The sequence below is a fragment of the Halichondria panicea genome, chromosome 1 (genome assembly GCF_963675165.1).
Source record: "Halichondria panicea chromosome 1, odHalPani1.1, whole genome shotgun sequence".
Classification (NCBI taxonomy): Eukaryota; Metazoa; Porifera; class Demospongiae; order Suberitida; family Halichondriidae; genus Halichondria; species Halichondria panicea.
Genome location: NC_087377.1, coordinates 12,524,791 through 12,542,568, shown reverse-complemented (window position 1 = coordinate 12,542,568; position 17,778 = coordinate 12,524,791). Strand labels below are relative to the sequence as shown.

General features: G+C 38.9%; 1 protein-coding gene and 1 long non-coding RNA gene across 4 annotated transcripts; one reads left to right on the top strand and one right to left on the bottom strand.

Moving 5' to 3' along the window:
* Nucleotides 1-4,656: 4,656 nt before the first annotated feature.
* On the top strand, nucleotides 4,657-17,498 carry LOC135348343 (uncharacterized). 3 transcript variants are annotated; one of them, XM_064546541.1, is made up of 13 exons: nucleotides 4,657-4,887; nucleotides 11,176-11,475; nucleotides 11,546-11,824; nucleotides 11,884-11,937; nucleotides 12,032-12,157; nucleotides 12,220-12,269; nucleotides 12,478-12,525; nucleotides 12,590-12,631; nucleotides 12,758-12,923; nucleotides 13,521-13,669; nucleotides 14,293-14,455; nucleotides 16,311-16,464; nucleotides 17,201-17,498. In XM_064546541.1, exons 2-13 carry the CDS (start codon nucleotides 11,313-11,315, stop codon nucleotides 17,295-17,297), a joined length of 1,491 nt encoding a protein of 496 aa, XP_064402611.1. In that variant the 5' UTR covers nucleotides 4,657-4,887; nucleotides 11,176-11,312; the 3' UTR covers nucleotides 17,298-17,498. The 3 variants fall into 3 exon arrangements, with proteins under 3 accessions (XP_064402611.1, XP_064402598.1, XP_064402602.1); XM_064546528.1 differs by lacking the exon at nucleotides 4,657-4,887 and adding an exon at nucleotides 10,968-11,105; XM_064546532.1 differs by lacking the exons at nucleotides 4,657-4,887; nucleotides 11,884-11,937 and adding an exon at nucleotides 10,968-11,105.
* On the bottom strand, nucleotides 9,237-10,720 carry LOC135350256 (uncharacterized). The gene is made up of 4 exons (XR_010399097.1): nucleotides 10,579-10,720; nucleotides 10,144-10,528; nucleotides 9,655-10,008; nucleotides 9,237-9,496 (listed from the first exon to the last, which is right to left on the bottom strand). It is a non-coding gene; the product is annotated as an uncharacterized LOC135350256 (long non-coding RNA).
* Nucleotides 17,499-17,778: the final 280 nt, after the last annotated feature.

The following is a 17,778-nucleotide window of genomic DNA, read 5'->3' as shown; positions in this document are numbered from 1 at the left end:
ATGTCCCGTACTAAATGTTTCAGGCTGTAACCAATTCCAATATACGTTACCTGCTCATGTGGCTGCATATTTGACCATTATTTGCCTGTAAGGATCACTAGTTTAGCAATGTAATTGTGTGTGATGTATAAATGTGGACACCCTTGTCCAGATTGTAAGATCTTTAGTTAACACTCTTTACCTAATCAGCTTCAAAGTCAATAATTATTGTCTTAAGTATGTACATGTTCACTCGTTAACATACAAGAGTGTATCGGTATATAGGGGTTGGTAGATTATGCTCGAGATATTACCTATCATGTGCATGCTATTTCTTTAATTAATTAACAGCTTATTATTCTTTTATTATAAATTATGATGTTAAACAATAAGGTTAATCAATGTATCTCCCATATGCTGCCCTGCCTATTATCATTACATCAAGAGACCTCTCCCATCTTATATGCGCATGTACTCTCAGCTCACTACCTCGTGCTGCATAAGATCTCTGCCTTTGCTATAAGGTAATACCTAAACTAGTATTTTACTACAAAGACCCTGTAATTCCCATGTTCCACTGCATAGCTTTAGGATAAAAAATAATCATCATAAAGTTATGTCCATCAAATGCTGGTCTCGAGGCTAGAACTTAATAGCCTTGTTTATTTGATGTTTATTGTGTAGTGGATCTTTACCCGCTGTTTTTCTCAGCTGCTTGACTGAAGTGCAGAGTAGTACAAGTATAGTGCCAGTGGGATGATGAAGAGTTGCTCTGGACGACCAACCTGTGGAGGGAGCTGGGAGACTATCACAGTGAGATCTCAGAAGAGCAACTGGCAAAGGAACTCCTAACTATCTGTGAGGCTGCAGTCAGTGCATTAGATATATATTGGCATGTGGTAGATCATAGACTAGTGCAAGTACAAGTTAAGTATAGTCTCATGCCGCACTTCTCAGGGAGGAACTTCTGAGCACTCTTTACGTGAAGTTAGAGCACAGTGGAATGAATTACGTCACTATACAAGCTAATGTAACCACATCCGCTATCTCTGCTTAGCCACATCACTGCATGCTTGCCGCTCAACTGCATGTAAAGTTTCATTATTTGCTGCCATCTATTCAAGTCACCTAATACTTATGAGCAATCTCATCGGTCATGTATTGTTAGAATTCCACCGTTGCCCATGAGTTTATGTAAAGAGTGCACAGACGGCCTTCCCAAAAGAAGGGCGGCTGATTCATGAGACTAAGAGTAGTGGTGGTATTCTGAGTATAAAGTGGGACTGTATACAGACTGACTAGTCATTCTAACATACATGTACGTACATCTATATAAGCAACTGCAGTAGTTCATCTAGATCTGCATATATGAATCATCCATCCTTGGTTTCATTTTAACTATTGCATCTATTGACTGATCGAGTTAACACTAACCCCCCCACACACACCCACCCACGCAAGCTACAACCAAAATTGTTGTCTCACTTAACGTTTATTGTATAGTGGGTCTTTAACCGTCTGTTTGGGCTCAGTGTGATTGTTGCTTATCCATTCTGAAGTCTTTACCAAATCCACCCACCCTAGTACAGAATGTGTTTATTGGTTGACTGATGTTTACCATTTACAAATTTTTCGTACTGTGTATATTATGTTTACTGATGTTTACGGCACTTGATACGATAGAGAGGTTTATCATTTGATATACTTTGAGTAGGAAATTTCGGGGACGGAAGCACTAGTACTGTTCTTATTATTACAGTGTCCCTTTTCTCGGAAGGTTCTTTGTTCATTGTTCCACTGTATTTCACTATCTTTCCCTCCCCCTCAGGTACTATGTGGCTGAAGGTGTGAGGCTCTACTCTCAGGAGACCTGGAGGGTGGTCACACAGACCAGGGGAGTGCAGTTGGTCGAGCAGCACATCCACAAAGTGGTGAGTTTCTGTGTTTAGAACAAAACATTAGGCGAGCTAGCCAAATCTATAATAACTAAATTGAGAGCCACGTTTGTGTAGGAAAATACTACTTTTGGGGGTCTTCAGTAGCACACATATAAAAATATATACAGAGCTCAGTAATCCAAACCAGGTTGACTTCTACATCTCCCAGAGCCAGGCGTCCAACCATGCAGTGAGGCAGCCTGCATCTGTACTGCAGAGCTGGGCACTAAGGTGGGTGGGTGGTCATGTGATAGTTGTGCCTGTGTAACCATATCCCCTATGGCAGTATCCCTTTACCAGTCAAATTGTTGTAAATATTACAACAACAAAGGAGCATGCTATCAACTTGTCAATATTGATCAATGTTGATATTGGATTGTGTGGTAGATTGGAGAGTGTCATGAATGTGATTATCCTTTGAAGTTTTGCTGAGCTGACACTTGAAACTGGATTGGCTCTGGAAGCACTATGATTTTGTACTCTGACCGCCTTGTAGGATAACTGCCAGGGATCTAAGTGTCACAATAATCAATGATGCAAGCATGAATGCAATCACAGCTGCTCAGAACATATAAGCTTGCACTGCATTTTGTTTCCACTGGCAAAGTAATTATGGTGCTCTCAAATATCTTGTTCTAGAGGATTCATATTGCAATGGACATTCAGTGCTAGGTGCTTGACAGAAGTGATTGGACTAATGGGATGAAGAGTTTCTCTGGATGACCAATCTGGAGGAAACAGGCCGATTATCTTAGTAAGATCGTAGAAGAGCAGCTGTCAAAGGAACTCGGACGTGATTATCTGCGATACACGAATATGCAGTCAACAATATTGTATGGTATATTGCTTGAATTGTGGTACCTCTGTCCGTATAATATATAATTATATGGTTATTTAATTTAGATTTTTCACCAAGGTCACATTTTGCTATGTTTTTACCTGTTTACTGAAGAACCTGGCTGATTAGCCATCTATTCAAGTCACCTAATTATTCAAGTCACCTAATACTTGTGAGCAATCTCATTGGTCATGTATTGTTGGAATTCCACCGTGACCCATGAGTTCATGTAAAGAGTGCACAGACGGCCTTCCTAAAAGAAGGGCGGCTGATTCATGAGACTAACAGTAGTGGTGGTATTCTGAGTATAAAGTGGGACTGTATACAGGCTAGTCATTCTATCATACATGTACGTACATCTATATAAGCAACTGCAGTAGTTCATCTAGATCTGCATAAATGAATCATCCATCCTTGGTTTCATTTTAAGTTCTTTCTATTGACTGATCGAGTTAATACTAACCCCCCACACACACCCACCTAACGCGAGCTACAACCTTTAATTGTTGTCTCACTTGTATAGTCTGTTTTGGCGGTTCAGTGTGATTGTTGCTTATCCATTCTTGAGTCTTTACCAAATCTACCCACCCTAGTACTAGAATGTGTTTGTTGGTTGACTGATGCTTACCATTTGCAACTCCTTTGTACTTCATTGCCTTTTTTGTTTATTCTTTACAGGGAGGTTGTCCTTGCAGATTGTAACTAGGGATAAATATAATGCAGTGTTGTGTTTATTGGTTGACCATTAGGCCATTAGGCCATTAGGCGACTCGATCCTACTTTATTGCTTATTATGTTTATTGATTTTTATGCCTCGGTGCGCATGCGCAAGCGAGGTATACGGTAGTGTGTTTGTGTGTGTGTGTGTGTAGACTGCTACAGCTAGCTGCTCAAGGATCAATAAAGTGCAGGTAAGAGTTTCTATAGGCTTCTAGTCATGCTTACTTGGATTGTAATTCGTGCATTTGTAAAATAATGTTTCGTTCTCGAGTTATGCCTAGTTTTGCTTACTTGGAATGCCATTGCAGCCTTTTCAGAAGAGTCCGTAGTAAAACTTGTTCACTAAGTGTTGCTACTCTACTTAGTAGTTAGCTCTGCACTAGAACGCTATAGCTATTGGTATATAGCTGCAAGAGTGAAAAGAGAGCTGCAAGACTCTGCTGACTTGCAGCCATTAATTTTAGACTTGAACTTTTGGCATCAATCTTTTTTTAACAACAATTATGGTTGATCATTACCCGTGATTCTGGATTCTGCATGTCAGAAAATGTTCATCGTGATAATTATAATGTGTGTATAAAAGGTAGCTTTGGCACCTCCACCGAGGCATCAGCACCCGCGGTGCTTTCATTACAAGAGGGTTTTCACCACTATATATATGGTAGAGAGGTTGTCTTGCAGATTGTAACTCCAGTGCAACTTCGCTATGCGTATTCGCTCATCATAATTATATATTGAATAATGTTGAGGTGTGTCAGAGGGTGATGTGTAATAATTCTAGGTAATGATCTAAATGTCATGAATCGTCGATTTAAGATCCATTATGTATAGCTTATGACCAGAACATTAAAAAAAATTGAGCTGAAGTGTCCTTAGTACAATCACTAACATGTCCTCTAAACTTTGAAGTTTACAGTTTGCAGTAACCAAATTAAGACACTAGTTCTAATGAATGTGTCAGCCGCCATCTTTGACCACTCGCTTAACCACGAATGTTTTGACCCTTGTAAATTAAGTACCTGCTATACAGTAGAGTGTTTCTATGGACGGTGTGTTTTAGAACCAAAATCTTTGGCGGGTCAAATAGCTGTATTAACTGATAGTACAATCATTTAGTAGCATTATACCCCAGCAATCCAACCTCCCCCTCCCCCTCCCCCCCACACACACACACACACAGGTGAACAAGGATTGTTGATACCTTACGTGAGACGACTACTGTTGGCATAACGATAGCTGGCTAGTGAGAGACGGTGACTGTTGTCTACCAACATGTAAATCAATTCATATTCTCATTTAGCCTCCTGTGGTAACTGTTTCCCAGAAGAGTGCAGGTTAGCCTCAATCCCAGGCCGCACTTTTTTCAATGGAAGGCCTGTGAAAGAGAAGGGCTCTGAAAGAGGCTAAGTGCAGGTAAGAAAAACTGGTAACTGTTTAGTGCATGTTTTATTCAAAAACACTCACTTTGTGTGTACAGTGCATCCAGTGGAATGCCACAAATGTGTGAGTAGTTGTACTTAAATGTAAATATTTTATGATATAATTATGATAGGAACATTTCTAAGAAGGGCTGCTAATATCATTGTGTAGGTGAATGAATAAGCTACAACATATCCAAAAAATGTTTCCATGACAACATAAGGTTGTGGGTTTGTGGTGATTAATAAAACAGTGTTATAGTGGGAAATGGTTAGGGAGAGAAAAGACTAAAGGTTTCCGGCTAAGGTTTGGAACTTTGTATAACATCTATAGATAGTATAGATAGTTTGGCTATCTTATGAAAGGTTCGATTATCTACACATCCTCCGCAGTGCTCAAAATTGCTAGTGCCGTTTCGGTTAGGGAGAGATTTGAAGAAAATCTCACGGCTAAGGTCCAAAAATTACACCGAGTAAGCTTGAATAAATTATCTAACTTTTGATAATAAAAATTTGTCCCGAAATACTTTAGTTTCGGAGATAATTGATGTTACACACCTTTTTTTACGATCATCCCCATTTTCACCTAAAATGATTTCCCACTACAACAAGTTTTGGGGAAATATTTTTGAATAATGTTGTAGCTTATTCATTCACCTATACGATGGTATCAGCACAATTTCTTAGAAATGTTCCAATTTGAGATACATTTAAGTACAACTACTCACCTATTTTTATATTCTACTTGATGCCTGTATGTATACTTGTTGCTTTTGACCTCTGAGATCAAAGGAATAGCAGTGCCGGTACAGTGGTTTTCCATACCTTTGCAGGTTATACTGCAAGAGCACTGCAACCACAATGTAGTAAATATAGTATTTTGGTTGGCTTCTGTTATGATTGTCAGTAACAAGCCAACAAAAGCAATCATAAGTAATTGGAATTGCCATGGCCTGCAAAATGCAACTTTCTGTCTGACTGAAGTGATTGCTCAGCTAACTTGTTGCTTGATTTACTGTGGCAAAATGATATGAGCTAAAACTTGTATGTATAGGGAGCTGAGGGCCAGTATTTACTGTCCATGCATGCTGCTGCATATTATAGGCTCAAAATTGCCGAAAGCAGCTTGTTGACCTCGAGAATCAAGAGCATCAGAGCATCAAACATAAATGAGTATAATTATATAGAAGGAGTTAAATGCTGTGAAGTAGAGTAGTAAATGTGCATCCCCTTGAGTTGTGTGAAAAGTCTGCAGTAGTCTGTAAGGCCAGTATTTTACTTCACTTTGACCTTTATTGATTTTTGTGATGTGTGGGCTGGACTAAAATAATGCAGACATGTAATCACAATAATAATAATAGTAATAGGCGATTTGAAAAGAATAATACGCAATTTGTAGGCTGTTTACTTGAGCATAAAAAATAGGTAATATCTTGAGCATCTATTCAGAATCCTTTGTGTTCTAGGTAACAGGAAAGTTGTGAGTGACCACTACATTCCTGTCTTATCTCCATCTCATAGTACTTCACTTTTACAGTGTACACAGAACTCAATTTTCTTTGTCTAACCTTGTAAGCTTCTGCTTGGCAATATACTTGTATTTGTGTGTACTGTGACTTACTCTATCATCTACATGTAACTAAACTATACCATATATACTAATAGCGGGTTATTTTCGAAGCACTAAATTTTGTACTTGAGTGTGTTCAACAGTAAGTACTGAGAGCATAATTATGTACTGTACTGAGTGTGTGTTCCGGGACAGTTGGCACCTGTGGCATTGTCTAATATAACAATAATTACAGATATAATTTTGTGTTATTGAAAAAACCCGTGCACCCACAAAACAAGATTTTAACAAATCCGAGATTACTCAGATAGCTAGCCCAGAATCCCCCAGTTATGATAATTATCTTATCATACATGGTTAGCCTCCATTGGTCATCATACCCCTCAAAACTACCCTCTACTTTTAACAAAGTGGCTATTCTTCTTGTAACCAGACTTCATTAGCATAATTTGTTCTAGCACTCAACATTGTATACGCGCACGACCTTTGAACCGGCCACTTAGTGTACACAAGAATGAGACCATTGATCAAGTATATACCTGTTTGGACGGCAACTAGTCAGGGGCATATCTAGATGTTGGAAACTGTAGCTTTTAATTCCCTAAGGATTTGTTAGCCGCAAACTTGCTGTTTGAAATCCACTCTGACCTTTAGTTAATTAGCTATGTGAAAATTAATGGGGCGTGACACCTCTCCTGTGGCCTTTCTTTAATGTTATTGAAATTCCTCCAGAATGTGTGCCTCCATAGTGGACTGTAGAGATCAAGAGTGTTGGCTATAGTTATTGTTGTATAAATGTGGTTTGTTAAACAAGCCACCTGCAGTATGGTGGGTATCTTAACAGTGTGTATTGGATGTTACACTGGTGCAGGTGTGTACACATAATTGAACTGCTGGTAAACTTCAAGTCCATATGCATGGCCACCATGTCCACCTGCAGTATACAAGTATGTTGAAGATCATTCAAAGTTGAATGTTGAAATGAGTACTCCAATGACTAGCCTCGATCCCAGGCCGCACTTCCCACTTCACTTATAGGGAAGTGGGCCTGGTATCGACTGTTTGCGCATGCGCTAATATCCCCCCGGTATCTGGGGGCTTTGGATAACATCGTATATGCTCAGTAAAACTATGACATCACAACAAAAGGAAGTGGATTGAAGAAAGTAGTTCGATTGAAGGTTCTAGCCCATCAGATAGCATTCTCTGATAGCTACCCATAGCCTGCTATGCTAACAAAAGACTCACAGCCTGAACAGTGTGGATGGCAATCGTCTGAACGGAGTGAAAGCTGACAAGAGCATATATATGGACAGGCCACGCCTATTTAACACTAACTTTGGTGAAAGTCTACTAACCTACACAGCTCTGTCTCTAGCTAGCTAGCTATATAGCTCTGTGTATGACTTTTAGGATATTTTCTCTGATGAATCCAGTATTACAGGACATTTTACGGGAAAATATATCCAATAATTTGGCGCATGCGCAAGCAGTCGATAGCAGGCCTTCTTTTCTATGAAGGCCGGTGAAGGAGGCTATCCAATGACAAGCCACTAAACCACAAAGCTGAGTCTATGTCCACCTGCAGTATGTATTCCTTATACCTGGTGTGTATGAACAGCAACAGAAAACCACCAAATACTACAGTGTACTACCACTGAATGGCTAGCAGACTCGGTCAATAGGGGTCTATCCCCACACAAGTATAGTAGCTACTGCTAATTTCAGGCAAGGCCTGGCTTTAATAATATTCCAATCAATATCTGCATTTGTGGTGTTCTCGTATACAAGTATAATTATGGCTATCTAATGGTGTATCGGATTTGTATACCCAAGGGCAATTGTATATAATTATGCATGTATAGTTCCCAGGTATATATGTTATATAATTATGCATGTATAGTTCCCAGGTATATATGTTATATAATTATGCATGTATAGTTCCCAGGTATATATGTTATATAATTATGCATGTATAGTTCCCAGGTATATATGTTATATAATTATGCATGTATAGTTCCCAGGTATATATGTTATGGCTATCTAATGATGTGTTGGGTTGGCAGTTGTAGGTCCAGATATGTTATGTATAGGATACCACACCTATATACAAGGAAGATATACATGGGTGGTGACTTATAAGTGTGATATAAAGCTCTGCCTAATGGTGTAGTATTAGGTTTGTACCTATAACCCTTTACAGGTCGTTCGCAACCGTGGGGAAAAGGGTCATCACTTTAGTTTGAATTTGGGGTCAGCTGGCCCAACCTATGGCCCAACCCACCAACTTAGCTTGATTTGATCGCCGACCCCCAATGAACACTTGGCTTAGAAGATGGGCGTGGGTCAATGGTTGTGCACACACACACACACACACAAGGATATTGGACTGCCCACGGTCACCTATATAGATGTATATCAGTGGCATAGAAACCAATTCCTCAATGGGGGGGCTCTTAGTTGTTTTTTTATGGGAAAAAGTACGGCTATCTAGACATAATATTATAGTGCAGCTTGATAAGTCATAACTGTTTATAATAGCCTAGAAAGATGGGGGGGCTCCAGCCCCTAAAGCCCCCCCCCTTCCTACAACATGCACTGTATATGTAGAACAATATTGTTTGTATGTATAGAAATCTTCAATTGATGTGTATTAAATAAAAAGAGCTGGAGGTACGTGGTACTGACCCCTCATGACAATCTTTCAATCTACCACAGAATTCAATATCAAATTGATAGCAGCAGGCTCCCTCACAAGGAATCTTCAGCAGTGATGCAGTTGGAAACTATTTCTCCACACTCACTAACAGACACAGAATGCAGGATTATATGTACCACAAAATAAGGGTCGTAATGTTTATAGCTATACATTAGATCTATGAAAAATATAGCTGCATGAAAATAAAAGCATACATATATAAGGCTGTAGTTTTTGAAGCGGAGACATACACCTACACTATATATACTATATTGCTATATAGGACGAATGTTGCAGTTGAAAGAAGTAACCAGAACACGTACTCTGTTGTTATACCTGCATGAATAAATGAAGTAGTATACTAACAGTGGTCACTATAATTATGACTAAACAGCTACTTTAGGAGTTAATATGCCTGCAGCTTTGAAAAATGTAACAAAACGTATGACAGAAAAATCAGTTACCCATAAATTATTGTAGTTTTAGCAACTAACTTGCACTAGTTATCATAATGATGTCAGTGGCACTAGTTGTCGGAAAGGTATCAGTGGCACTAGATATTGGAATGGTGTCAGTGAAAACTCCATCAGATGTCTGGTTACACTTGGACGTCACGGTTATCCTTGCATAGACATTCACAGTGGCACTGAAAGACGCAGCAAATACTGCTACTAATCTATTGCTTTCTGCAAAAATAACGGTGGATTCAGTTAGATTATTATTTGCAATTAACTGGACTGTGTAGTGACTAGGATCATAGAGTCCATCATTATTCATCCAAGTAACTCTCACACCAGCAGTGTTAAATTCGTAAAATATCACCGGAGAAATCACATCTAAAGGAAAACCTGCAGTAAGAGATTATTATAATGACCGTTGCCTGATAGTACAAATCAATGCATGTTCCCACTACACTCCCTCTCGGGCAATAAAGTGGATTGCGAGTCTTTATTAATTAAAGTGCTGATTCCATCAGTATATACCTGAAGGCATGTACCGGATTTCATCTTTTTTTGAAGATGAATGTGCACGAACAATACAATGAACAGAAAACTCTGGCAATGAAGAATTTTGCACCAACAAGTTTGCTTCGAGAGGATTAGTCGAAGTAAGACTCGTTACAATAGGGCCTGAGCCACCAAGTTTTAACCCTGGAGTGTCGTTAATGTCATACGTCAAAGGAAAGGTCGAAGAAACGTGTGGTGGGGCATATAGATCCATTTCACTTCCATTTCCACTGCAGACATAGGTAACAATCTCCTCAGGACAAGAGTAGGTTCTGTTTGTTGATTGCAGAGATGACGTAAAGGTCATCCTCAGACCAGACACATTTATAATCAGGCATACTTCTAAGAGCACCGATACTGCCTGAACACAGAAAGTTACAACATGTCTTGATCTTAATGAGTATTTTTTACCATTGACATTGGCGTCATGCTTGATCCGATCTTTCAACTTCAAGTATATAGTATCTATGCCTATATAGCCGGCCCTATAAAAGGCTTTCAAATTTTTTTTGTGAATAGATATATATAGATATAGCATGCATGTAACTAGAATCACATAAATCTAGCTTGCTCAAAATTAGATCTATCCATCTATTGGTTTATAAACAAGCAAATACACTCTTAAGTCATGCAGATATATAATTATAGTATTAACAAGCCTCCCTATAGCTATACTTAGTCTATTGATATCTTACTTTCAGTGGCTAATTTATACTATAGAAACATTACATCATCTCATGCAAGCATAAATAATCCCCATGCATGCACTCAAGGACGCAGTATATAAACATGCGATGTGTGTTCTGTAGACTCAACACCTTGTATAGCAGCTAGCTCATGCATTGTCCTATAATAGCTAACTGAAATGATACATTGGCCATACTGCGACCTTGTGGTCATATTATATTTTGCTTCTAAGAGTGCTGTCACTGGACATGGTATCAAACTATATTTACTTTTCGGAATTGTGATGATTATGCAGGTAAATCTTGCCTATTTTCTTTACAGCACAATATTCAGTGAGTGATGAGAGACCATGTCCAACAGAATTAGTCACTTTCACCTGCACTGCTCCTGGAAATTCTTTGAGATGGGAGCCATCAGATGTTTCTCGCATCACTGTTCGCTCCACCTCCAATATCAGTATGCTGCTAATGCATTCTGGTTACACTGTGACACTGATTGCATTCAATGATACTACATTAACATCTACTCTGTCAAGAACAGCAGAGAATGGGATCACTGTGTCTTGTGTGGACCCACAGCCTACTCTAACCACTATAGGATCTTCAATGATCCAATTGATTAGTAAGTGTCTCGTCCTATTTATATAAGCTATATGTAAACAGTTACACTTATATACATAATATAATTATAGATCCACCAGGGCCACTTTCCACCATAAGACACTTCACTTCGAGCAGCTCAGCCAATGGAGTCAGTGTGACTATTGGTTGGGACGCTCCTACTGAGACTGTTGGTAGAGATAACCTCACCTACACAGTGACCATATTACCTTCGGCCCCGCTCTCTGCTACTGTCCTCACATCCACCTCTGTCACTGTGACTGCTCAATACAATGTGGACTACACTGTCAGTGTTGTGGCTACCAACTGTGCTGGAAATAGTACAACCGCTGACTACAACTTTAAGATTGGTATATAGTTGACAGCATTCAACCCTGAGGGGATAATGACTGCCACTTGTATGGTATAGATGGAGAGCGGGACAAGAACACAGGAGAGATTATCTGCAGAAATGAATCATGCAGTAAGCTACTACATGCTTGCATACTATAAGTTTTGTATGTCATACCTATATACATGCACATATATAATTATAATGACCTATTATAATTATATAGGTGTGGCAGTAACACGTGGGAACGTTGCTGCTATAGCTGGAGGTGTTGTTGGTGGTATAGTAGTCATGTTACTCATCATTTTAGGGGCAATAGTTTTGTTAGTGGTTTTCAGAAGAATGGGAAAAGGTGAGTTGAAATAATCCACAAAAAAATAATTTATTATAATTATAATACCGCTTTTTTCACAGAAAGTACACTCAAATCAAATAATAGTACGGAAATGGATGATATAATTAATGTAGGTTTTAGTTGTCTGGTGTATTGTATTATGATCCATTGTTTTTACTATAATTATAATATTAACACAATGCATGCCTAAGAAAGTACTTGTACAAAATATTTAATGTAGTACCAGCCTCCAGCAGCAGACGAAGAAGATTACAACATAATCACTCATAATTCGGTGTATTGACACATTGTGAGTTTAGTCTGTACTTTTATCATAGAACCCTGCTTCATTAACCTACGATGAGGTTACCGTCAACAGTGAAAAGGTATAGATAGTAACCTATAAGTATGGAGTATAAATGGAGTATAAATATACTCCATTTTCTGCAGAGCGCTCAGAGACTACCTTCCTATGGACAGCTCGGTATTGTGGTGAGTGTACGTGTGCAGTCATTATAGTGAGATTATTGTGACTTTATAGGGTGTTTGCTTTGGTTATATAACCGCACCATAGTGTGAAATGTAATTCTTTACTCTGTTTGTTTCTTGACACCACAGGCCACATTGGAGCCAGTCGTCTATGCTGTCCTTAGCTCCAGCCAGAAAAACAACACAACTAGTACTACCACAGCAAACCAACATCAGGTGACCTACGCCACTGTGGATATTGATGCCACTAAGAAACAATCAGCCAAGGCAGCCACCCTCCCAGCCAGCCCAACAGGTGAGCCTGTTTGTGTGGATTAGTCATTGCTTTGAATAATCATTGTCAATGGTATTGATAGTTGTATACAAGATAGTCTTCTCCTTTCAGTATAGGCTTATATTTTCCCATTATTGTGATTAACAAGAAGTGTTTTGTATATATGTAGAATTATCTGTTCCTGGTTGTTTTGAGTTATGGTAATTTGACTCTATATTTGTCAGTTCATCACCTGATTAGAACATACTGTATAGCGGGTAATTTTCGTTGCAAATTTTCATACAAACGACTTCAATTTTCGTACAGCTCAGGATAGTGACATTGAATCTATTTGCAGTAGAATAATTTCGGAGTTTTAATTTTTGTATGATGCTCTTTACAATACGAAATATACAAACATTTTCACCATATAAAAATAACCTGCTATAATTTATACGGTAATTATAACTTCAATAGGACAGTGGGGAGACTTTAGTGGTTTATATATAAGCATGCAATGCATGCATGCATTAGCTTGTTTGGTTGTCCAGTCTTGGAAACAACTTTACGGTGTTTGTATATACTGTATAGCGGGTAATTTCCTTGGGATAAATAATTCGTTACCCACTATATATACAGTGCACTCTCACCAACAAACATCCTCAGCCCCGGCAGATGTGGACAAGCTCCTGGACATTGACCAGGCCTTGGTGCAGATCCGGTCAATGAAGCACAAGTGGAGGGAGCTTGCTGAGAGTGTGAGGCTGCCGGAGACAATGATTGAACAGGTACATAATTCCATCAAGAGGTATGTTACTTATCAATTGCAAGTGTGAGCAGGAGTATACAGATGGATATATAGCAAGAGTACATAAGGAGGAGAGTGTTGAACTACCAATACCTCTACACAAAAACTGTCCACAAAGTAACGTGACATCCGGTCAATTGCACGTGAGCAACTCGCAATTGATGACGTTTGCACATAATTACGCAACGCACAGAATTTGTTAATAGTGAGTGAAGAGTGCAAGTGAAGAGGATTAAATTGTCTCTATTTAGATGATTTTATCGGTGTGCAGTGAGTAGCTCTGATTGCTAAACGCGAACGACTAGCTAGCTAACATATAATTTTTTAATTTACCACACCCCTAAAACGTCACGGTTAACATCTACTAAGAAGAGATTACTAGTAAGTTTACAATACTTCATCACGTGCGAAGTCATGTTACTTTGTGCACAATTTTTGTGTAGAAGTATCGGTAGTTCGACACACTCTTCTCTCCTTATGTACTCTTGTTAATAGGTTGATGGTATGAGCTACATGTTCTTTCAGTGTAAAGTAAATTTCCTGATTTACCATTGTTTTCTACTGGCAAAATGGAAGTAACTTGTTTCCTTAATCTCAACTTAGATTGAGGAGTCATGTTGCAATGACAGTGCTGGCTGTTTAACGGAGGTGATTAACCAATGGAGTTGCTCTGAACAACCAATAACCTGGAGGGAGCTGGCTGATCATCTCAGTAAGATCGGAGAAGAGCAACTGTCAAAGGATCTCATGACTATTCACGGGACTAGTGAGTACAGTCGGTGCATACACTGCCTGCTTTTTCTTGAATTTAATATTTGAGACTCCAATGCTATCTTAAGCAAGATTGATATTGTCACATACGTAGTTTTGTTTTATAACAGCCTAAGATGCATCCTTAACTTGCCTTTTTATTTCACTTAAACCTCATGTACAATGTTTTTACAAAACGTCGATCAGTGTTGCACTCGTACATTTTTCCCACTTATCACAAGTTGCTGTGTGTATATAGGTGATATGTATATACCGTATAGCGAGTATATTTCGAGGGGTATAAATTATCGCGGATGGAAGGATTTCACGGATTTTATTTTCGTGGTCTGAATTCCAGCCTTTTGGCACATGCGCACATCAACATGCAGCTGTACCTCACACCGTTAGCCTCGAATCCAGGCCTAGCCTGTATAAAATAATAGAATCGGTGAGGCACTACAAGTCAATGTATGTCCTCCACCTCTAGCAGAACGTTTGCTGTGCAGGCCATAGTCAGGGGATACAGTAGACGTAGAGTAAGCTAGCTGGCTATACCGGCGTCCTTGTCTCTTGATTCCTTTTTCATTGTCAATAGGTGTGGTCAATAATACTAAACACGCCTACTATTCAATATAAATTTTCGCGGTACATGCTCAATCCGCGAACACCGCGAAAATGTTATACCCTCGAAATATACCCGCTATACGGTATTGTATTGTCTTCTAAGCCACCACATTACACATTCTGATTCACTATACAGCGAAAATTAAGCCCCTTGTGCTCTACGTATATATCAAGAGTTCATTAGGAACGCAACTCCACTTAAAACGTAGTAGGTGGTCTGTCCAGCATAGGTCACAACCACAATACATGCTGTTGTATAAACTGTTAAATCTTAAATTTTGTTTATTGCAAAGTTCCTAAGGTCTGTGTTAGTTACAAACGTGTTTCTGGTGAGCCTCCCGCATACTCATTTAGTGCCAGCTTAAAATTACCATTATATTGCTGGTGTCAGCCATTATTTAATGACGTCAAACAGGAAATTTGTATTTTATGACATCATCAATAATTGAATCATGGAAATGAGAACCTCCCTCTCATGCTATTTTGCTAAGTTTCTGACCAAAAACATGTTTACAACTAACACAGACCTTAGGAACTTTGCAATGAATAAATATTAGATGATTATCACTGATGTTATTCATGGCCTTTCCTCGTATTATCAGTTGCTGTTATTGTTAGAGTCTTGTATCTCAAGTGGTTGCAGTTATAATTATGCTGAGTATTTGTGCCTAGATCAGACACCTAATGAACTCTAATTGGGTATGTATGTGTTGTAACGTACATGTACATGCATGTTCATGTACTATGCTTCCTTATTGTATTCCTTAAGGAAACCATGCCATGCTATAATAGTGTACACCTACCTGACAGTGTCCACTATGTAATTCATAATTTGCTGACACACAAGCTTTCTGTGTAGTACGTATGTTACCTCACTTATAGTATTTGTAGACAATAATTATAGTTCACATGCTGAACAATGTAGGGACTATCATCAGCACAATGTACTTCAATGAGGCTATTGAACTATTTGATTTGACAATCATAATTATCATGCTGATCTTGTGCAATGTACTGGGGCTGAGTACGAAAGTAAAACTGGTGATTTTTAATTTTGGTGACCCCGCCTTGATTTGCCAAATGGCCAAACCCACTATTTTTATATTATTGTACAAGAAGTAGTTGTATTCTGCTGAATTTTAGAGAGCTTAAGTGCCTGTACATGCACTACATAGTTGTGTTTTTACGCTACTAAAATGGCGAGAATCATTCCAATGACACATTCTTTGCTCCACACATACACACAGGTTGTCTCCCTGTGGAGTTGAACTCTTGCTTGGCAACACCAAATACTTCGTATAAGTACGACAAAACCCCACTCCTCCCCTCTAAATCCCCCACAGTGACAGATGACAGTCCGGGACTACTAAATACACTCACACCCTCACGCCCTCCTAAATCGTAAGTTGAATGATTCTGCAGGCAGCACTCGTGCAAGTTACTGGCACAGACTCGTAATTCTTAATTCGAATTCGTAATAACTGTATTTAATGTTTACCACTACAATTGTATGGAAAGCTAGTTTATTCCTTAGCACACAACTAAAGTTGTCATAAGTAAAATTAATAAGCCAACGAATTAAAAGGTGGTGGTATCTCTAGGTTGGGGTAATGAGCAACTGGACTATACACTGCTCTATGAATTTGCCGAACTCTACGTCTACGTCATTATTCTATGAGTTTATTAGAGTTGTTGACCTATAGCACTGACCTCAGTGACCTGTGTGTGAAACTACGCAATCAGCATGTCTGCAATAACAAATTACTATCAGTGATGACACAATGTTCAAATATTAGAGTATAGAATCTCAACTGATTATCCAGAACCTCGATTGCATGGCAATGGAAAATGTGCGTGTCCCTTACTGTACATGCACAATTAACAGCTGTTACCATAGACTCAGGCAGGCATGTTTATCTTCTGCGCATGCGCAGACGCCCACATGCACTATCAATTTTTATCAATTAAGTGGGTTTATCAATTCGATTATCCGGCATTTTCAGTTATCTGGTCTTCCTTTGGAACCAAGGTGTCCGAATAATCGAGGTTCTTCTGTATACTACACTACTATAACTACTAATCACTCTTATCTACTCTTAACTTCGTGCTATACATTATTTCTCTCTTCCCCATGCAGAACTGGTGAGATGGTTCCACCCCGCCCCCCTAAACCAGCCCCTAACAACGAACCCCCGGCACTTCCACACCCCATGAAGCAATACGCCAAGCACTAGGTGTGTGGTACAGAATACAACAATTCTTTTAGCACAAGAATCAACTCAACACATGACTTCAATTTTATTCTGTGTTTGTTTATCCCCGTAGTTTAGTCACAATTACTTAATTTTCATGCAGCTTACATGTTAAAAAAGTTTATCATTCAAGTTAGGTATTCATTTGGTGTTGTCTCAAATATTATTACTTTTATCCATGAATTTTTAATGGCTTATCCAGGAAATATTGCATCCTCTAGATTGCATGTCATATTTAACACAAAAATGTATAATGAAGTTTTGTAGCTCTATAGGAAGTTTCCTTTGTTAACTTGCATGCACCTTACGTATTTGTGTATAGATCATGCACTATATACCTCTTATTATTGGGTGTGTCTGAGCCCCTGTGATTATGCGGTCTACACTCACTGATGGTGTTTCTAGCTTGACGTCATATAAATTATATCACAGCATGTCATTGAACATCCTGGCTTTTATGGCG

Coding starts and splice junctions, on each gene's coding strand:
- LOC135348343 (XM_064546528.1), top strand. CDS start 11,033: ATGATACATTGGCCATACTGCGACCTTGTGGTCATATTATATTTTGCT. Junction 11,106..11,175: donor GAGTGCTGTCACTGGACATG/GTATCAAACTAT, acceptor TTTTCTTTACAG/CACAATATTCAGTGAGTGAT. Junction 12,526..12,589: donor TTACCGTCAACAGTGAAAAG/GTATAGATAGTA, acceptor CATTTTCTGCAG/AGCGCTCAGAGACTACCTTC.